This window comes from Nicotiana sylvestris, chromosome 1 (genome assembly GCF_000393655.2).
Source record: "Nicotiana sylvestris chromosome 1, ASM39365v2, whole genome shotgun sequence".
Taxonomy (NCBI): domain Eukaryota; kingdom Viridiplantae; phylum Streptophyta; class Magnoliopsida; order Solanales; family Solanaceae; genus Nicotiana; species Nicotiana sylvestris.
In genome coordinates, this window is record NC_091057.1 from 162674276 (window position 1) to 162697355 (window position 23080).

General features: G+C 39.2%; 1 protein-coding gene across 1 annotated transcript; it reads right to left on the reverse strand.

Annotated features, from left to right (window-relative positions):
• Positions 1–15834: 15834 nt before the first annotated feature.
• LOC138876840 (uncharacterized) lies at positions 15835–17280 on the reverse strand. Its single transcript, XM_070155822.1, has one exon. It carries the CDS (start codon positions 17278–17280, stop codon positions 15835–15837), a length of 1446 nt encoding a protein of 481 aa, XP_070011923.1.
• Between the last annotated feature and the right edge of the window lie 5800 nt (positions 17281–23080).

The window sequence follows — 23080 nt, forward strand, 5'->3', positions numbered from 1 at the left end:
TATAATATTAATCAAAGGCATAATAGTTTTATGACGTTCCGAGAGATTTTATTGATGTACTTCTCATGCATTACATTCATTTATACATGTACATTAACCCATGACCATATGGCATTATATATGCGTATATATGTAAATTACATGTATATGGGATATGTAAAAAGGTTACGACGCTATATATGCACCACCACCTGATTAGCTGGTATACTTTGATGATTTGCCAACAGTGACCGAGATAATATGATGGGATGCCCCCAGAGGCTTGATGATGTTATAAACGCATATACCCATGCATAGTATGGCATTTATACGCATATGCATGACATTTTAAATATTAAAGGATTCATAGAGGTATTCAAACTTACATGTCGAGTCTTTTACTCAATGTTTCTCTCATGTCTATTATTTACTGATTTTCATTCCTTACATACTCGGTACATTATTTGTACTGATCCTTTTTATTTGGGGACGCTGCATTTCATGCCCACAGGTCCCAATAGACAGGTTGAGAGTCCTCCAAATAGGCTGTCAGCTCAGCAGAAGGTGTTGGTGAGCTCCATTTGCTCCGGAGTTGCTTATTTGGTCAGTATGATTAGTACATGCATTGATTGGTATGGCGGGGCTCTGTCCCGATCTTTATGATATTGTGTACTCTTAGAGGCTTGTAGACAGATGTTATGTATATGGATACTTGTGTGTCCTTGTCGGCCTATATTTTGAGTTTAAGAATGATCATGTTGGCCTTATAGGCCCGTATGTCACATATGCAAGTTTCTATATCATGTTGGGTCGTTCCATGTCGAGTATTCTCTCATGTTTATTCTACTTATCTCACGGCAGCCTCTCCGGCTCATTTATCTATGATAGTATGACACGAAAGATACGTTACGTTGATACTTAGTTGAGTAAGGCACAATGTGCCTGTCGCGGCCCATCGGTTTGGGTCGTTACATAACCCCCTCCTGCGGCCGGAGATTTCTTTCACACAGTTGTATTACACATTCTAAATTTTTCTTAGATTTTGCATTGTTTGTTCATGTTTGTCGTGTGAGATCTGAAGAAGTTCTGTCTCTAGTTTCTGTTTGATCCTTTAAATTGGTGTTTCTTCAACAACTGTCTTCATTTAACCGGCGGTGACACCCCACATGGCGGCAGCCTAGATATTGGTGGATTGGGGACGGAGTTTGGGGCCGAGGAACTTGAAGAGTCTATTACCTTTTTTCATTGTATTTCAATGTATCTCGTTGTATTCCATGTATTTCATTGTATTCAATGTCTTTTTTTTCATTGTATTTCAATGTATCTTGTTGCATTCATGTATTTCATTGTATTCACTGTCTCGTTATATTCCATAAATGTATTCATATGTTCTTTTAATTAATATAATTTATGTATTCAGATGTATATATGTATTCAAATGTATCTGCAGTATGTATTCATATGTTTTTGCACTATAAATGACCTGCTATACTTCATATATTCAATGTATTTTATATATTTAATTGTATTCAATGTAATTATATAATTTCAATATATAAATCTATTTGTAAATATACCACTAAAAAAAATTTTAGTAAGGATACCACTAAAAAAAGAAAGGATGGATTGAATCTCTGAAGTTTGCTCTGTTTTTGGGGTGATTTTCGGTTGAGAATCTTTTCTATAACTGAAATACAAATTTTGTGTGATATAATTGAGTTTGTTGAGTTATATTAAGAGTCTATCGCGTTAATTGATTCACTTACCATTTTTAAACAACTGAAGAACTTTTTCGCAAATTATGTTACTGTATTCGCGAATACAGTCGAAGATTGTCTATGCTTAGCTGGGCTCCCCTATTTTTCGTCGAGTTTTGCTATTGTATTCATGAATACATTAGCAAAAATACATCGAATATAGTCTATAACAACTGAAAATATAGCTATAGAAAGTAATTTAGTAAATGATAGTTATAGCAAGCTAATAATCATTAAAACTTTGTGGTTTCTGAAATTTTCTTTTATATAAACTGTCGGTAAACAAACTTTAAAGTCTGAAATAATTGACTCTAATTGCTTATGTAGTAATAAAAATTAAGTTTTGCTTGATTCTCAGCCCAATTGTTTATGCACCAATAATAAGGGAAGAGGACCAACAAACCATTTGGGAAACATAGATAGTGAAAATTTTGCTTGATTCTCCGTCCTAGTTTAATGGTTTGTAATTGTTTGGTTCAATTGTGGGATAGACAAGAATATTTCATGGCCTGGGATATTGTTTGACTCAAAATATATTAAAACTTTTTTGAACAAATCAATCAAAGATGAAGGGGTAAATCCTAGTTAAAGATAATTAACTCTAGATCCGAGATGAATAATATGAATAGAAAAATATAGCCGAGTATAAATATTGGTCGTGATTATGGCCAGATTTAATAGCATAAAGAAAGATGCATTAAGTAACATTAAATGGCAATAAAATATAAATAAAGGAAAAGATTCACCAAATCTTGATTGGAGCGGATCCTCTTTCATTTGATAAAGACGAATGATAAAAGATACAAGAACCTTAAGACCCTTTTTAGATCTGATGAAGGTCTGGGATCACAGAGGATTCCAAAGCAAACTAGCTATTTCATCAATGTCCGACCTCGGCCTTATTGATGATTGTTCGACCTCGTCTTGTCCGACCTCGGGTATTGGTGACTCTCCGACCTCGGCTATTGATGACTTTCCGACCTCAGCCTTATTGATGACAGTCCGACCTTGGCCATTGATAACTGTCCGACCTCGGCATGTCCGACCTCGACCATATAGCTCTGTGTGCTGAATTTCTCTAATCTAATTTTGACCCATACAGTTAGTCCCTCCGCTTATTCAGGTCGTCTCGTGGTCGAGCTCGGTGAGCGAACTTCATTAATCGTATTTTGAGAAATTCAGATAGGGAGGTCGACTAGTGTGCATCGCGGTTGAGGGTGTCGATCTTTAGGTCAAAGTGGTCCCTGCGGGCTGAACTTTAGCAGAGTTCGATCAGGGCCAATGACTCGAGTGATGAGTCGATCGAGAAGACGATAGAGTTGGGGAAGGCCTTCGAGGCCAGGATGGTGGCATCGGAGGAGGTCATTCATGTCCTCGGATCTGGACGGGCGAGTAGGCCGAATGTGAATTCGGGCAAAATCGCCGAATATGAATTCGGACGTGGTCGAAGGTTGATTCGAACGAGGCCGAATGTTGATTCGGATGAGGCCGAGGGTTGATTTGGTCGAGGTCGAAGGTTGATTCGATCAAGGTCTAAGGTTGATTCGAACGAGACCAAAGGTTAATTCAAACGAGGCCAAATGTTTATTCAGATGAGGCCGAGTGTTGATTCGGATGAGGCCGAGTGTTGATTCAGTCGAGGCCGAAGGTTGATTCAGTCGAGGCCGAAGGGTTATTCGGATGAGGCCGAATGTTAATTTGATTCGAACGAGGCCAAATGTTAATTCGGACGAGGCCGAATGTTGATTCGGACGAGGCCGAATGTTGATTCGGACGAGGCCGAATGTTGATTCGGACGAGGCCGAATGTTGATTCGGACGAGGCCGAATGTTGATTCGGATAAGGCCGAAGTTTGATTCGGACGAGGCCTAGTGTTGATTCGAATGAGGCCGAGTGTTGATTCGGTCGAGGCCGAGTGTTGATTCGGATGAGGCCGAATGTTGATTCGGACGAGGCCGAATGTTGATTCGGGTAAGGCCGAATTCTTCTTTTTGGTGATGGCCCTTGGCCGTAGGGGATTTCTAGCTTGTCGAAATGTTAACCCGTCATGGTTCGAACGAGGTCGAAAGTTGATTCGGACGAGGCCGAAGGTTGTTCGGACAAGGCCAAATGTTGATTCGGACGAGGCCGAGTGTTGATTCGGACGAGGCCGAGTTTTAATTCGAACGTGGCTGAGTGTTGATTCGGTCGAGGCTGAAGGATGAATCGGACGAGGCCGAAGGTTTATTCGAATTCGGACAAGGCTGAAAGTTGATTTGGACGAGGCCGAATATTGATTTGGATGAGGCCGAATGTTGATTCGGATGAGGCCGAATGTTGATTCGGACGAGGCCGAATGTTGATTCGGGCGAGGCCGAGTTCTTCCTTTTGGCGGTGGCCCTTGGCCGTAGGGGTATTATTTCGAGATTGTCGAAATGTTAACTCGCCGTGGTTTTGAACAAGGTCGAACTCTTCTTTTTTGGCAATGGCTCATTGTCGTACGGTTCGACCTCCTCTTTTTGGCGATGGCTCTTGGCCGTACGGGGTTGACCTCCTCTTTTTGGCGATGGCTCTTGGTCGTAGGGGTTGACCTCTTCTTTTTTGGCGATGGCCCTTGGCCGTAGGGGTCGACTTCTTCTTTTCTGGCGATGGCTCTTGGTCGTACGGGGTCGACCTCCTCTCTTTGGCGATGGCTCTTGGCCATACGGGGTCGACCTCCTTATTTTTGGCGATGGCTCTTGGCCGTACGGGGTCAACCTCCTCTTTTTGGCGATGGCTCTTGGTCGTACGGGGTCGACTTCCTCTTTTTGGCGATGGCTCTTGGCCGTAGGGGTCAACCTCATCTTTTTTGGCAATGGCCCTTGGCCGTAGGGGTCGATCTCTTCTTTTTTAGCGATGGCTCTTGGCTGTACGGGTGTTATTTCGAGCTTGTCAATTTGTTAACCCGTCGTGGTTTGAACGAGGTCGAACTCTTTTTTTTTAGCGATGGCTCTTGGCCGTACGGGGTCTACCTCCTCTTTTTGGCAATGGCTCTTGGCTGTACGGGTTCGACCTCCTCTTTTTGGAGATGGCTCTTGGTCGTATGGGTCGACCTATTCTTTTTTGGCAATGACCCTTGGCCGTAGGGGTCAATCTCTTCTTTTCTGGCAATGGCTCTTGGTCGTACGGGGTTGACCACCTCTCTTTTGCGATGACTCTTGGCCGTATGGGGTTGACCTCCTCATTTTTGGCGATGGATCTTGACCATACGGGGTTGATCTCCTATTTTTGGCGATGGCTCTTGGCCGTACGGGGTCGACCTCCTCTTTTTGGCGATGGCTCTTGGCTGTACGGGGTCAACCTCCTCTTTTTGGCGATGGCTCTTAGCCGTAGGGGTTGACCTCTTCTTTTTTGGTGATGGCTCTTGGTAGTACGGGGTCGACCTCTTGTTTTTTGGTGATGGTCGTTGGGGTCGACCTCTTCTTTTTTGGCGAAGGCCCTTGGCCTTAAAGGGTGTTCCCTAGGGGAGTCCCAGTTTTGCTTAGCTTCTGCATTTCTTGGGTGAGTCCCAGTTTTGCTTAGCTTCTGCATTTCTTGGGTGAGTCACAGTTTGCTTAATTTTACTTGCATTGGAGAATATGATGCATTTCTCGGGTGACTGCCCCTACTTTTATTCCACTTGGAGAAATAGTTAGTTAAAACAAAATAAAAGCATTCGTTACCTCTGTCTGATCATGTTCCCTTCTCTAATTATGCTTTCGGTGGCCACTACCAATTTGGCAAGGCTGTCTATTTTGATGTTTTGTGCTCGGGGTATCTGGTCGAGTTGACACTCGTCAAACTCGGGCAGTAGCTTATGAATTCATGCCTGATATTTTCGTAGCCTTTGTTCTTTTATTTGGAAAGTCCCTATGACTTGGTTGATGATGGATTGTGAGTCATATCGGAGGATGATTCGCTGTGTTCCATACTTGAGAGCTAGTTTCAGTCCTCTCAACCGTGGTAATTTAGCTGCCAAGTGTAATGTTGGGCCACTGGACGGAGTGTAAAAGCGTGGGTAGAGCTCACGTTAGCATAGTGTTGGTAAGCATGACCTCCATTTGTACGATACTTGTACTCTTCTTTCCACGCCTGAAAGATGTGTGGGAAAGAAAGAGAAAATGGTATTTGCAAGGAGAGTTATACGCAAAGGTTTGATTAAACGGAGAAAATAAGGAACCAGAATCTAATGCTTTGTTCCTACTACTGCCGCCCCTTGGTCCCACTTCTAGACCCATTATTTTTAGGATAATTTTACATTGGTCCCTGCGCTATCTTATAATTGCAGTTGTATCTCTCAGACATTTAATTCAAGTGTCTTTGTTTTCTCGTTCTTACATCCCGAAAATTAACAATGTCTAAAATATGATGGCAACAAATTAGAAGTATGTTGTGAAAGAACCAGGTTCCTCACTTCTTTTATATAAGAAATACAAAATCTAGCATATTTTTAGCCTAATCGAATGTACTCCCAACCAAAAAAAATCACAATCTTTAAATGTGTAGGAGTATCGACATTTCATGATACTTGTATGCTAACTGCCCAAGAAATTCGGGTAACAAACCCTTGGCTAATGTAATATTTAGTATATATAATATTCTTTAGTATCTTATTTTCACAAACACCAAATACAAAAACTATTTGGTGTATCAAATTCGTTTGGCTTCCCTGAAGACGCTCCATAGTTGGAATTAAATTTTATATCTAAAGGAAACTAAAATTTTAACTAGAAAATCCCCACATATGGCACCAAATTGTTTGACTCAAAAGATATTAAAACTTTTTTGAATAAATCAATCAAAGATAAAGGGGTAAATCCAAGTTAAAGATAATTAACTCTAGATCCGAGATAAATAATATGAATAGAAAAACATAGTCGAGTATAAATATTGGCCGTGATTATGGCCAAATTTAATAGCATAAAGAAAGATGCATTAAGTAACATTAAATGGCAATAAAATGTAAATAAAGGAAAAGATTCACCAAATCTTGAGTGAAGCGGATCCTCTTTCATTTGATAAAGACGAATGATAACAGATACAAGAACCTCAAGACCCTTTTTAGATCTGATGAAGGTCTGGGATCACAGATCCTCTAATTTCTTTAAAGAGGTATGTTTACATATTTTTTAGAGAGAGGGAGAGGGAGAGAGAGAGCCAGCCCCTTTTTTGGAAGTCCTCTCTTCCTATTTATAAGGGGTATCCATAGAAAATCCTAAAAATGTACAATTAGAGTTAATATTCAGTAGAATATTCCCTTGAGGATTCCAAAGCAAACTAGCTATTTCATCACTGTTCGACCTCGGCCTTATTGATGATTGTCCGACCTCGGCCTGTCCGACCTCGGCTATTGGTGACTGTCCGACCTAGGCTATTGATGACTGTCTGACCTCGGCCTTATTGATGACTGTCCGACCTCGGCCTTATTGATGACTATCCGACCTCGGCCTTATTGATGACTGTCCGACCTCAACCTTATATCTCTGCGTGCCAAATTTCTCTGATCTAATTTTGACCCACACAGATATCTCATCAGATTAACTATCCTACTTTCTATATAAAATAACTAATACCACTATTGTACTATAAAATTTATGTCAGATAATACTCATAATTAAATATCGGATAAATACAAATTCAAGTTCTATCCCGAGGTTAGTGTCCTTATCCTAGTAACTAAATGACTATTGTTTAACCAAAAATAAGAATTTTGGTCAAAGTTTTATTTTAGAAGAACTCGAGTTACTGATAATTAAATATATAATAAATAAAAGGAATTGACTTTAACAATAGCAGGATGAGCAAAAGAAACAAAGTAATTCAGTATATTCTAATAGTATTTCGTGTCTTTACAAATGTTCAGTCTTCTCCTTTTATAGCTATCTCTAGGTAATAAGTTTTGTTTCTCTAATTAAATCCATTATGGATAATTAATGGCATTTAATGTAACGTTATAATTGGTAATCATAACTGATTCAATACAAATTCCATAACTTTTTCCGTAATTAATGCTTATTAATTACCAATAATACGTATTTGCACCCCTTTAGCTGATAAGGTTCATTCTTCTGATATGACCGTCGAATATCAATAGTTACGAGCACTTATTATTTCTAACTCCCTTGAACTTCTACCCTTGTCTATAGAAGCTCGTGCCTCTTCAATTTACTCTTTGCCAATCATTCACATTTTTACTAGTCCACGTGTCATGACAAATCACCTCATATTTAATTCTATACACGAAGTTAATTTTTTTCGATACAGATAGTCCCCCCACTTGCCATTTATTCTTCAATAGAATATTTGGGAAGTGGATCTCATTAAAACAGGAATATTTGCCGCCATTATTTCTTCTCTGACACTTCATATGTCACTTCCATTTAATGTTCGTGACATGTGGCATCCCCTGATTGTTTCTACGACTTTTCAGCACCTTTTAGGGCTTTTTTACGGCTTCATCAATTATGAAGCGATAGCTTCCATCATGAGGTTTCCATCATTACGTCTTTTCCTTTAACGGTTGCTTGTAAGTATAAGTATAACTTTTCTTCTTTGTCTTTCACATAAAAAGTTTTAGAATATTCAATTCTCGTTTTCTTCTTCCTCGTACTACTATGTCTTCTTCAAACCCTAACCATCAAAGAGTCTCCATTGTTGATAATCTTTCTCTTGCTCCTGTTAGAAGTAGGAGAGGAGGAAGACTTCGTAGCTTAGGATCTTCATCATCACGAGGTCCTTCAACGAGTTCTACTCCACCTTCTAGAACCAGAGGTTCTCTTTCTCAGAGGTCTTCATCTAGAAGTAAAGAACCCAATGAACCTCTTCGTGAACCTTTGGCAGATGAAATTGTTCCTGCCGAACTATCTTTTTACAATGATAGAGAGTCTATCAGAAACCAAGTTTCCTCTATGTCTTCATTAGATCGTGCTAACATTTACCCAACTCAGATTACTGAAGGTTTGATCTCTGTGGTTTGGAGTCATGATTTCCCCATTATAATTTCCAATGCAAACCAAAGAATCACTTCTTACTTGACTGGGTTTTCTTTCGTATATACATACCCTTTTAAATTGAATTTCAAGCCTCCTATTGACCCTGTTATCATCGAATTCCGTCGCTTTTTTTATGTTTGTTTAGGACAAATTGGCCCCATCGTGTGGAGGGTTGTTGCTTTTTTGAGGCATTTGGCCAACATGGCTGGCTTGCCTTTTACTTTCTTCCATCTAATCCACCTTTATTCTCCCAAACTCTTCCGTCATGGAATTTTCACTTTAGTAGCGAGAAGCAAGAGAGTTCTGGTCAGCCCAGAGGACGATAAAGACAGTGGCTGGTATGCCAGGTTTGTTGCTGCCCCTACTGTTGGTTTAGTGGGTGAAGAAAATGTTCCATTTCCTGAGAAGTGGAATTTTGCACGTGAGTTTTCTTTTTTATGACTTTTCTATACCTTTTCTTAATTTTTAATTGTTGTCATTTTAACTTCCTCTTCTGTTTCAGCAACCATGGGAACTGTTGATGAGATTCCTAATTTCTGTGGTTAGGTAGGAAAGTTGTTAAGTGTTGCTCCGATTGAAGGTAGATCATGGAATAACCTTTCTCATCGGTTTGGTTGGAAAGTGAAAACTCACGGTAAATGCCTTTTTCTCTTATGTCCTTCGTATTTCCATTCACCTCTTTCCTTAGAACTTATTTTGATCCTTCTTTTTATCAGGATTTCCCATTCATGGTATAAGTGTTGAATCTGTCGTGGCTTCCAGAGTTTCTTTGGAAAGATCCCAAGAGATAATTTTGGGTTCTTCATTGAAAAGGAAGGCTTCTGCTGACCAAGATTCTGAAGAAGATGAAGAACAAGACGAGGGTTCTTTGATAAAAAGGCCACGAGCTAGAAGACGCATTATTTCAGATGATAAAGTATCTCCCCCTCGTTCTGTTCCTTTAGCCGAGCCTGTTGAAGCCACCTTGGTGATTTTCGATGATGACACCTCCGCGGCTGCTCGTGATTCTCTTGATTAGCTTTTTGCCGGTGGGTTTGATAGTGAAAGTTTGGGTCCAGTTTCTGAGGAAGTGCCCCTTGCCTTATTTTCCATGTCTGCTCTTATGGTATCTTCTTTACCAGTTGTGACTGTTGCCGTTATTACTCCGCCCCAAGCTGTTTTGACTGCTTCCACAGTTCCTCCTACAACTGTTCATCACACTGAGGTTGGTTCCTCAAGTGGAAGTGGAGCTATGAAGCAAGTTATCATCGAAGTTCCTACTGATTGTAACCTTTTAAGAAAATCAGTTCGGGATGATGTGTGCCCCTTGCCTCATTTTCCATGTCTACTCTTATGGCATCTTCTTTACCAGTTGTGACTGTTGCCGTTATTACTCTGCCCCAAGCTGTTTTGACTGCTTCCACAGTTCCTCCTACAACTGTTCATCACACTGAGGTTGGTTCCTCAAGTGAAAGTGGAGCTATGAAGCAAGTTATCATCGAAGATCCTACTGATTGTAACCTTTTAAGAAAATCAGGTCGGGATGATGTGTGCCCCTTGCCTCATTTTCCATGTTTGCTCTTATGGCATCTTCTTTACCAGTTGTGACTGTTGCCGTTATTACTCTGCCCCAAGCTGTTTTGACTGCTTCCACAGTTCCTCCTACAACTGTTCATCACACTGAGGCTGGTTCCTCAAGTGGAAGTGGAGCTATGAAGCAAGTTATCATCGAAGTTCCTACTGATTGTAACCTTTTAAGAAAATCAGGTCGGGATGATATGTGGTTGAAACCTCTGATTGGACTAGTTGAGAGATCCAAGCTTGAGAGCCACAACTCTTTGACTTTGATGAATGACATAGTGCATTCATCTTTAAAGGTATCCCTTTTTATACTTTACTACGCCCTTCTTCTATTAGGGTTCTTAGCTCTCTTTTTCTTTTTCAGATCAATCTAATTGGCACAGAAATGATGAAAATGGTTTCTCACACGGAGCAGTTAATGCATGATTATCAAACTGAAGCAGACAACTGGAGAGAACAGTATGAAAGCCTTCAAATTGATATAGAAGTGTTAGAAGAGAGCAACTGCACCTTAGAGCAGCAATTGAGGGTTTTGACTTCAGAATTGGCAGTTGAGAAGGCTTCCTCAAATCAAACTGATAAGGACAAGAATCTTCTTGAAACATCTTTTTTTGAACAACTCTCCAAGGCCAGTAAAGAAAATAGATCGCTGAAGGCTTTGCTGAGTGAGAAAGAAGCTTATGCTGGTGAACTCGTACAAACACTTACTCAGACTCAAGAAGATCTCTGTAAGTCTTCTGATAAGGTCAGTCTATTAGAAAGTTCATTCTCTCCTTTTCAAGCTTCTTATGATTCTGCCTTAGCTGAGAATGAAAAGCTCAAAAACGAGATTGATCAATGGGAAAAAGATTACGATATTCTTGAGGAAAAGACTACAATTGAAGTGAGTTGTACAATTTTGAACACTTGCCATGACACCCTTACGGAAGCTAGCCAAGAGGGGTTTAACTTGGAGGCTGAATTAGCTAAGATAAAAGAAACTATTGAAAAGAATCAAAAAGGCCAAGACTTTCCCTCTCCCATGGTTGATACTCCCCAACATATTAAAGATGATATGGGTACGGTGAATGTTCCAACTCCTTCAAGCCAACTCGAACCTTCTGTTGTTGGTGACCCTGCTCTAGATCCTTCTTCAGCCCCTCAGTGATAAGTTTACGAGATGTGACTTCTTTCTTTTTTTTCCTTTTGGTGGAATGTGGTTTTAACCCCCTGTCCCATTTGGGGGTTTAGTTTTTGGAAACAACAAGTCCCCAGACCTTTTCGGGGCATTTTGTAAAAATGAAAAACAGTTTATAACTAGGTTCATACTTAGTCTAAACTTTTTAATATTAAGAAGTTTTCTGTTTTAACTTAGTTATTTTGAGCTTTTGTTTTGCTCGTTCTTGCCTTTATACTTAAAGACTTGTTAGTTAATTTGTGGGTTTATGTTTTACCCTTTTTTGCATTTTTGTCTCATAAAATGCTTTATTAACTTCATAGATGCTCGAATCAAACATGAACTTTATAAAAGAGGACCCTTTTATATTCGATACTTAATGAAGAAGATGTTTCAACTTCATAATGGTGTAAACATACGATAAAAGAAATAGGAACACACATGTTTCTTGAAATAACTTTGATAAAGTTTTTATCTGAACTTTGTAAAGTCTAAATAACATCTTACAGGCATTTAAATGACTTCTATAATTTTTCATAACTGTTTTCTTTACAACAAATTTCAAAATAAAATTCAAGGGTTTTTCTTTATAACCCATTTCTATATATTGCCCTTAACCTAGATATCATAATGTTTTTTGATTGGCTTTATATTATTGGCTCGTAACTTTGTGATGCACTTGATTAATTCGATGAACAGACTTTTCGGGCTTCGACTTGAACTTTAGCTACTCTCAGTCTTCTTTGCCTTCTTTATACATATGACTTATGTATATTGTATAGTCCCCCAAGTGTTTGAGCTTTGAAGTATGAAATCTCGAGCACTTGATTTCTCCTCTCATTCGGTCCTGAAAAGGAAAAAACATACGGGACTCAGAGGTATGAATATAGATGAAGCCTACTTAACCCATTTGAATTTCTATCAGAATGGTTGTAACCCTAGATCGGGAATTTATTTTTTCCACGTGTCTTGCAGGTCGTGACTCATCATTTAGTACGGGTTAGCTTCTACCTATCACCTAAAATCGTTAGTAAAATTTTAACAATTCAAAAATAAAATTTTAAAATGAGGTTACCTGCCCGTGGATACTTCTTTTCCTTAGAAATAGTATCTCTTCAGATGAACGGCATTCCAATGTGAAGGTAAAATCTTACCATCCATTGTTTCTAGCTCGTATGCTCCCTTTCCTGTGATACTGTGAATCTTATAAGGTCCTTCCCAAGTTGGACTTAACTTTCCCGCATTAGCCGCTCTCGTGGATTGAAACACCTTCTTGAGTACGAAGTCCCCAATCTTGAAGTATCTTAGGCGAGCTTTCCGATTATAATATCGTTCCATAACTTGCTTTTGCGCCGTCATTCTTATTAATGCAGCTTCCCTTCTTTCTTCAAGTAAATCAAGGTTTATTCGCATTTCTTCTCCATTAGATTCCTCAGTCCCTTGTGCATATCTCGTGCTTGTCTCCCCTATCTCGACTGGGATTAAGGCTTCAGCTTCGTACACCAGTGAGAACGGCGTTTATCCCGTACTTGTTTTTGCTGTTGTGCGACAAGCCCATAAAACACTAGGTAACACCTCTGGCCAATTGCCTTTCGATTCCTCCAATCGTTTCTTCAAATTGTTGATAATGACTTTATTCGTTGATTTAGCTTGTCTATTACCCACTGGATGGTAAGGCGTTGAGGTAATCCTTTTAATCTGCCAACTTTGAAAAAATTAAGTGATCTGTGCGCCAATAAATTGCAGGCCGTTATCACAAATGATTTTCTTTGGTACGCCAAATCGACATATGATATTCCGCCAAATGAAATCTCTGACCTCTTTTTCTCATACCTGCTTAAAAGCACCTGTTTCTACCCACTTAGTAAAGTAATCAGTGAGTACTAACAAAAATTTTACCTTGCCTTTGGCTTGTGGTAGTGGACCCACGATATCCATCCCCCACTTCATAAAAGGCCATGGTGCAATGACCGGATGTAACAACTCCGCGGGTTTATGCATATTATTACCGTATCTTTGGCACTTGTCACATTTAGCCACAAAATATTTCGCTTCTTCTTCCATTTTGGGACAATAATAGTCGGCTCTAATCATTGTCTTTACTAAAGATCTTCCCCCCGCATGATTTCCACAATGCCCCTCGTGCATTTCACTCATCACATACTCCGTTTGAGAAGGCCCGAGGCATATTGCTAAGGGACCACCAAACATTTTACGATAAAGATTGCCTTGATTTAAACAGTACCAAACTGCCTCTTTACGAAGTGCTTGAGTCTTTTTCTTATCTTCAGGAATAGTTCCATAGTGCAAAAAAGTGACAATCTCGTTCCTCCAATCCCAAGTTAAATTATTAAAATTTACCTCGTTTTTGTCGTGATCAAGTACAGAATGAAACAAATGAATTACAGAAGCATTTTCGCCATTCGTCACTTCTGCCGTAGATGCAAAATTAGCTAGGGCGTCTGCCTGGACATTATCCTCTCTTGGTATCTCCACAACTTTCCAGGTTTGGAATTGCCTAACCAGATCACGTGCCTTTTCGAGGTATTGCTGCACTCTTGCCTCCCTGGCTGTATAAGTCCCCAGGATTTGGTTAACTACGAGCTGCGAATCGCTTTTGATTACGATCTGCTCTATGCCAAGTTCACGTGCCAGTTCTAGACCTGCAATCACAGCTTCATACTCCGCCTTATTGTTAGTTATATGGTGACATTTTATGGCTTGTCGTATAGTTTCACCCGTAGGTGGTACCAAAATAATTCCTAGACCTGCCCCTTTCACATTATATGAGCCATCAGTAAATAAGATCCAGGTTTCTGGATTAAACCCGTTGAACACTTGTAGCTCTTTTTCTGCTTCTAGTTGCATCCCTGGCTAAAATCGGCCAAACAATCCTCTAACACCTGTGATTTTATTACAGCTCTAGGTTGATATGTGATGTCATATTTACTCAATTCTATGGCCCACTTGGCTAACCTACCTGATAACTCATGTTTGTGTAATATATTACGCAGGGGATAAGCAGTTACCACGGAGATAGGGTGGCATTGAAAATAAAGTCTTAATTTCCTAGATGCCATAATTAATGCAAGTGCAAGTTTTTCTAGATGAGGATATCGTGTCTCAGCATCTAATAATGAGTTTCTAACATAGTAAATCGGAGACTGTTTACCTTGGTCTTCACGAACCAAAACAACATTTACCGCTACTTCTGAAACAGTTAGGTAGATAAGCAACATTTCCCCATCTTTTGGTTTTGCGAGCAACGGTGGATTTGACAAGTATACTTTCAAGTTTTTGAGCGCTTGTTTCCATTCCTCAGACCATTCGAACCGATCTTGCTTTTTAAAAGCTGAAAAGAACTTAAAGCACTTTTTTGATGACTTGGAAATAAATTTTCCCAAGGCCGCAATTCTTCCCGTCAATCTCTGTACCTCTTTCTTACTTGTAAGCATATCAGGAATTTCCTCAATGTCTTTAATCTACACGTGATTTACTTCAATGCCACGGTTAGAAATAAGGAAACCCAAAAACTTACCTGACGAAATGCCAAATGCACATTTCTGGGGGGTTTGCTTCATATTAAATTTACGTAAGATCTGAAATGTATCAGACAGGTACTATATATGATTCCCTGATTGTTGGGATTTGACAAGCATATTATCTATGTAGACTTCCATAGTTTTCCTTAAATGTTCTTGGAACATCTTGGTCACCAACCTTTGATATGTGGCACCAGCGTTTTTGAGGCTAAATAGCATTACTTTGTAACAGTAAGTCCTCATGTCTGTTATAAATGAAGTTTTTTCCTCATCTAAAGGATCCATTTTGATTTGATTATACCCTGAATATGCATCTAAAAAGCTTAACAATTTATGTCATGCATTAGCATCAATTAGTTGATCTATATGTGGTAACGGCAAAGAATTTTTAGGACAAGCTTTGTTTAGGTCGGTGTAATCTACACAAACTCGTCATTTACCATTATTTTTTGGTACTACTACACTATTAGCTAACCAATTAGGATATTTTACCTCGCGGATAGACCCAAATTTTAAAGGTTTTTGGACCTCATCTTGAATCACCTGATTTTTGAAAGATCCCTGCTTTCTCTTCTTTTGTTTGATAGGTGGATACGATAGATCTTCATTTAACTTGTGAGTCATTACTTCCTGGGAAATTCCTATCATATCAGAATGGGACCAGGCAAAACAATCCATGTTAGTTTTCAAAAATTCAATCAACTTACCTTTCATTTCGTGGCTTAAGTTGGCCCCAATGTAGACTTTCCTTTCAGGCCATAGTATGAACAGTTCTACAGCCTCCAACTCTTCAATCGTTGTTTTGATATTTTCATTTTCTTCCGGTTCTTAGATGGAATCGGGCCTTGAATTCACGTCTGTTTGCCCATGTTCAGTATCCTTAACTGGATTTTGTAATTGCTATATTTCTTCATTTTTGTGCTTGAATCTGCTACAGAGTTGATGCTCCTGGACGTCTGTTGATCTCTACAGATTTGACGTATTCCCCATGGTGATGGGAATTTAATGAATTGATGTAAGGTAGACGGCACAACATCCATTTTGTGAATCCATGGTCTCCCGAGAATCATATTGTAAGTCATATCCATCTCTACCACCTGAAATTTTGCATCTTTGAAAACTCCCTCTGCGAATATTGTAAGTAATACCTCCCCTTTTGTTACGACGCTTGAATTATCAAAACCAGATAAAGTATGCGCCTTGGGTACCATCCTATCTTCAGCTTGCATTTCATTCAATACACTCAATAAAATGATGTTCACAGAGCTACTTGGGTCAATCAAAACTCGTTTAACATTAGTGTTATGTATAAGTAGAGATATTATCAGTGCATTGTTGTGTGGAGTTAGTACGCCATCTGCATCTGCATCATCAAATGTAATACTCTCTTCTTCCAAAACATGTCGAACCCGCTTCCCGTGTGTAACTGTAAATTTTGAAATTTTCTTGGTTATTGTATATGTCACGCCATTAATTTCTTCTCCCCCGCTTATAATGTTAGCGGTCCTTTTTGGAGAAGGAGGTTTAGGGGACTCTTGCATGTTCTTTATGTATGCTTGCTTACCTTTTTTCCTAAATAGCTTGGTAAGATATCCTTGCTTTAATAAATGGTCTACTTCACCTTGTAGCAATGTACAATCTGTCGTTTTATGACCATGATCATTATGAAACTCGCACCAGTGATCAGGATTACGCCTATTTGGATTTGATCTCATTTCTTTTGGACAACGCACCTTATCACCCATGTTTCTTAATACTGCCACTAATTCTGAAGTGCTGACATTAAAATTGTAACCGCCAAATTTTGCCTTCAAGCTTCTATCATCATCTCGCGTCTCTCGTGCGTTTTGATCTTTCCCAAATTTTGATGATGAACCCGACTCTCTATCTCTCGATATATGATCATACCTTGAATTGTCCTGCTTTGAACGTGATTCTCTTCCTGCTGGGCCCATGTAGGGCTCGTATCTATTTTTACTGGACCTTTTATCAGTTTCAGCACGTCTCGAACTTACTTTCTCCTCTTTTTGAGATTGGGAGATGGTATCCTCTTCTATCCTCAACTTCGTGTTGTACCTGTTGTAAACATCATTCCAGGTTGTCGCTGGAAATTCATGCAGACTTTCCTTGAGTCGTCTCGTGGCCTCTGAACTTTTCTCATTTAAATTACTGGCAAAAGTCATAGCTGCCCAGTTATCAGGTACGCGCCGTAACATCATCCTTTCACGCTGGAATCTATCAACGAATTCTCTAAGATGCTCCGAATCTCCTTGCTTTATTTTGAAAATATCTTCCATTTTTTTCGACTTTTTGAGCGCCCAAATGCGCTTTGATAAATGAATCTGCAAGCTCAGCAAAAGAATTTATAAAAAATTTGGGTAAGAGAGAATACCATGTTAAGCTCCCTTGGTGAGTGTTTCACCGAATTTCTTGATCAATACTGATTCAATTTCTTGTTTGGTTAAGTCGTTACCCTTCACACCAGTTGTGAACGCAGTCACGTGGTCTCGTGGATCAGTTGTGCCATCATATTTTGGAATATCGTGCATTTTGAATTTCTTCAAAATCGGCATAGGAGCAGCACTGGGCTTCCAAGGTTGTTGTAAATATTTATCCATATCTATTTTCTTGATTACTGGCGGTACTCCCGGTATTTGCTCTATGCGATCACTTTGCTCCTTGAGAAGTTTCTGCAAGGTTAATACAAAATTTTGTAAATCAGAATTAACTATGTTACCTGGTTCTCCATCACGAGACTCGCTGGGAGTTCCACCACTGCCTGAATTAACGAGTCCAGAACGTGGGTTTTCCAAAGTATTGTTATTCGGAGTTGGTGTCGGTGGCGCAACCGGTAACTGGTTGGTAAAAGCCTGGAGAGCATTATTGACTTGTTGAGCAATTAATTTCTTCAAGGCATCAGCAAGGGCCTGTTCGTTCGCAACTCTGTCATTTTGATTTTCCTCGGCTCCATTTTGGTTTGCGACTTTGTTGTTTGCGTTAGAGCCATCTGGAGTCCCCTCTCGTGACTGTCGCTGAGAATCATGTGGTGAGGGAGGTGGGGACCTATCATCTGCATCATTCACTTGATGTTGTGGATCTTGTAGTGGTAAATTGTGTTGGGTATTGTCGTTGACATTTGACATGATTGTTTTTTATGAAAAAACTGAATTGGAAAGCAAACGATTATCAGATCCGCGGTAACGAAACCAATTTATTTAACCAAAAATAAGAATTTCGGTCAAAGCTTTATTTTAGAAGAACTCGGATTACTGATAATTAAATATATTATAAATAAAAGGAATTGAATTTAACAATAGCAGGATGAGCAAAAGAAAACAAAATAATTCAGTATATTCCAATAGTATTTCGTGTCTTTACAAATTTTCAGTCTTCTCTTTTTATAGCTATCTCTAGGTAATACATTTTGTTTCTCTCATAATAAAGCCATTATAGATAATTAATGACATTTAATGTAACGTTATAGTTGGTAATCATAACTGATTCAATACAAATTCCATAACGTTTTCCGTAATTAATGCCTACCAATAATACGTATTTGCACCCCTTTTGCTGATAAGGTTCATTCTTCTGATATGACCGTCGAATATCAATAGGTACGAGCACTTATTCTTTCTAACTCCCTTGAACTTCTGCCTGTGCCTACTGAAGCTCGTGCCTCTTCAATTTATTCTTTGCCAATCATTTACATTTTTACTAGTCCACGTATCATGACATATCACCTCATATTTAATTCTATACACGAACTTAATTTTTCCCAATACATCTATCATATACCATCAAAAATAACCAAGTGGACTAAATCTATGTATTTCTTTCCTTGTTCATGTAAAAAATCAAGAGTTTCAAATAAAGAAATTAAGATTTCGTTCCTTTTAAAATTGACAAAAAAAAAATGGCTCCATAGTAAGATAAAACAGGGGAGTGATAATTAATTAGAGAACACCAAAACATCATTGTTTTGGTTGCTAGTTTTGGCAATCTTATAAACTTATTCGAAAACATAAAGATGAGATGTAAAAGGAAATTAAAGAGGGAGTCCGGAACCAAAATGTGGTTCTTTTAGACTCAAAGTATACAAATAGGTGATAAAAAAAAGTTACATTTTTATGTATAGAGCCACAATACCTGGCGCTATATATTAACGGTAACCACACCGTTAATGTATAGCGCCAGTTATTGTGGCACTATACTGCAAAAGCTGACACGGCGCAGGTATAGCGCCACAATGACTGGCGCTATACATAAATTTTTATATATATCGCCTGGTATTTTGGCGCTATACTCCTTTTCCCTAGCTCCACTAATAATTCCTGGCTTCAATGATTCAAAAGCGTAAAGTGCCAACTTTTTGGGCGCTATATATATATATATAAAAAAAAAAATTCCCGGCTAGCCATTCCCTAAATAAAGAGATTAGGATTGTATAGAAATTCATTCAAAAAAAATTTTAACTCTTGTTGAAATATTTATTGTTGTTAAATTCTCCAGCATTTTTTTATTATGTCTGAAGAGCGTAGAATAAGAGTTTCATTATATTAGGGGGTGAGGTTGTGATGGAGAATAACTCCGTGGGCTACAGTTTACCTGCTCAGTGTCATGTTAAATTGCCACTTACAATGGAGTACGATAAATTGATATCATTGTTATGCAAAAAAATGAGTGTGAGGAAACGTTCAGTGATACTTAAAGTAATCGAAAGATATCTGTATTCCGTCACTCCGAAAGGGGTTGCTTTTTACTCAGAGTTTAACATCGACGATAATGAAACTTTGAGTGATTTTCAAAGGACTACGGATGAATAACGGGAATTTCTTGTAATCACAATGTTGGAGATGTACATGAAGGTCGAAGACGTTCCAAAAAATGAGGTTGTGCGTAGTAGAGATAACTCTCAGTCATCGGGTGGTTATTTTGGATCAGTTTTTGCCAGACAGGTTCCGGGTGAAAGAGTTTTCCTTGATTTAAACTTATCACCGTCGGTGAATGAGCAGCGAGAAAATAATTTATACCCTGCTTTCCATAATTCACAAGATGAGTGGTAAACTTCAATTTTCATTTGTGTTAATTATGTATATTTTTGGCATATTGAATTTGTATTAACGCTTATATATTTAATAGGGGTACCGGCCGGATATAAATTTTACAAGTGCCCCATCCGGTAGTCATCACCTAATTGAAAACGTTCATCATGGAATTTCATCACATTACGACTTGTAAGTGAAGTGATATAGCCATATGGAAAGCATTTATTAATTCCGTAGCTTATATTTTTGTTGGTTGTGCATGAAAACGAGCAAGTTGAACCACCCGTACTCACTCAATTGACCGAAAACGACGTATTACATCGGGATCTGGCAGATGCACAGAGTGAGGAACAGAACAGTGACTACGATATCAATGCCGATGAATCCGGAGACGAGACACCCTTTCCTCGTGAGGATGGTGATGAGCAGGGTGAGGAGGAAGGACCTGATTTGAAGAGAGGCCCCCTTAGACGAAGAGTGTACGAGTCCGAAGTGCCGTTTCATTCAAGGGAGATTCCTTACATTGATAACTTACCAACCGTGCCGGATGTGGAAGCTCTCACAAGGGATTTTGATGAAATCCGGACAGTAATATGGGATAAGTCTAGACCAACGGTGCTTGCAAAGGGGATGCTTTTTCCTGATAAAGCGCGCTTAAGCAAGGCTTGTAAAATGCACAACGTAAAAGAGTGTCGTGAGATGCAGGTATGGGAGTCAAGTCCGGTGGTATACAAGGATGTTTACCGCAGGTGATTTTGGCCATGTAATTGGATGTTGCGTGCGACCAAGAAGAAGACAGGTATGTGGAAAGTGGGTAAATACATTCCCACCCACACATGCAAAATGGACACATTCAACGGGAATCACTTCAACTTGGATATTGACTTGATTTCTCTTGTACTTATTCCGCACCTCGAAGCGTCCATAAGGTATACAATCAAAGAGTGCATTACATCAGTCCACCAGGAATATGTCCATACCATTGCGAAAAGAAAGGCATTTCTGGGGCACAAATGAGCGTTTGAAATTGTCTACGGTAATTGAGATAAGTCATTTATATCTCTGCCAAAGTACATGGCCGCACTGCAACACTTTAACCTCGGGACAGTTGTTGAATGGAAGCTTGAGCAGAGTCCGGGAACACCAGAATACATATTCAATTACGTGTTCTGGGCGTTTAAGCCAGCAATTGATGGTTTTTTGCATTGCCGGACCGTAATATCCATAGACGGAACTCATGTCTATGGAAAGTATAATATCAAGCTATTGATAGTCGTGGCAGTGGATGCTAATGGACAGATATTTTCTCTAGCTTTTGCTGTTTGTGCCAATGAAAGCACAGAGACGTGGACGCTATTTTTAAACCACCTGAAAGAGCATATTGTCAAACAGCGTTCAGGTATTTGTCTAATATCTGATCGGCACGGTGGTATATTAAGTTCTATGGAGAACTTGCCTGCATGGCAAGAACCTCATGCATACCACTGTTACTGTGTAAGGCACTTGAAGGCCAATTTTCAAAAGGCACATCCCAACAAGGATCTACATGATTTGATGTGGATGGCAGCAACAGACCACCAACGGCATAAATTCCAGAGGCATATGGATTCTATCAGGCAAGAAGACGAGGTAGCCTATCGTTGGTTAATGCAACATGACCCTGAAAAGTGGACGTTGCATGCGGATGGTGGAAGACGATGGGGAATTCTTACTACAAACGTGTCAGAGTCCTTCAACGGGTTATTGAAGTCGGCAAGAGGATTGCCCGTCACAGCCATGGTGCGGATGTCGTTCAAGCAGATGGCAGAGAGGTTTGTTGAACGGGCTGCAGCTACAACAGAATTGATGGAGAGGGGTGTTGAATTTATGCCAGTGCCTATGAAGAGATTTGAGAAATACAGACGGCGAGCACATTGGCATTCATTTTTGCAGTATGATAACGAAAGAGGTATTTTTGAAGTTTGCACCGCTATCTATAATAATCAGGGTAATAATGTACATACTGTAAATGAATCTGCAAGGTTATGCTCCTGTGGGAAATGGTCCATCTACCACATGCCTTACTCACATGCCATCAAGTATTTTCAACGTGTTGGTTATGCGGAGACCAACTATGTTGATCAACAATATAGTGTTTCCAAGTACCTAAACACATATAGTGGTCAGTTGCAGTCAGTGGGTGCTGAGCATTATTGGCCTTTGGAACCATTTAAAATGGTGTGTAACAAGTCCTATTTGCGTAAAAGACAGGTGCAGAAAAGAACACGTATACGGAACCAAATGGATGTTAGTGACACCGGTTATGCGCGCAAATGTGGTATATGCTCGCAAATAGGACACGACCATAGAAAATGTCCTTTGGGTGGAAACAGTAATTAAGCTCGGGGTGGGTGTTCTTCTAGTGTACCTAACTACCCATGAGTTGATGTTGTAATAATTAGTTGTTATGTCCATATTGCGAGATTTATGAAATAAAATTATGCTTGTTAATTATGATTTGTACTTTCCCATTTTACCTATTTAAATAATAATTTAATAAAATTATCGGTATATTTATTATGTGTGTGTTGTCTTGTCAAACTGAAAAAGCTGAACAGCTGATATAAAGTTGTCTTGTCAACATCATGATATTTAACACGCAAAATATAGCGCCATTAGATAGTACGTTATGTGTGTGTTGTCTTGTCGAATTGAAAAAGCTGACCAGCTGACATAAAGTTGTCTTGTCAACATCATGATATTTAACACGCAAAATATAGCGTCATTAGATAGTACGTTATGTGTATATTGTCTCGCCTATAAATAACGGGCTCATTGTAGTTATTTTGTGTGCTCAAAATTTACTAAAAACAAATATTTCATTAAAAATAAGGGTTTTTTTACTAAAAGCAAATATTTCACAAATGGATCAACCTCTTCGTCCACCAAAGTGAAATTGTGGAAAAGCGTGCTTGATGCAAAATTGTTGGAATGGTGGTGAAGTTGGACGCCCCTACTGGCACTGTATGAACCAGTTTTACAAGGTTCCCGGCGAACCTATTTGTTATTTTGA

What these genes read in the sequence shown, in the direction of transcription:
- LOC138876840 (XM_070155822.1), bottom strand. Translation starts at nt 17,280, where the DNA reads ATGGAAGATATTTTCAAAATAAAGCAAGGAGATTCGGAGCATCTTAGA.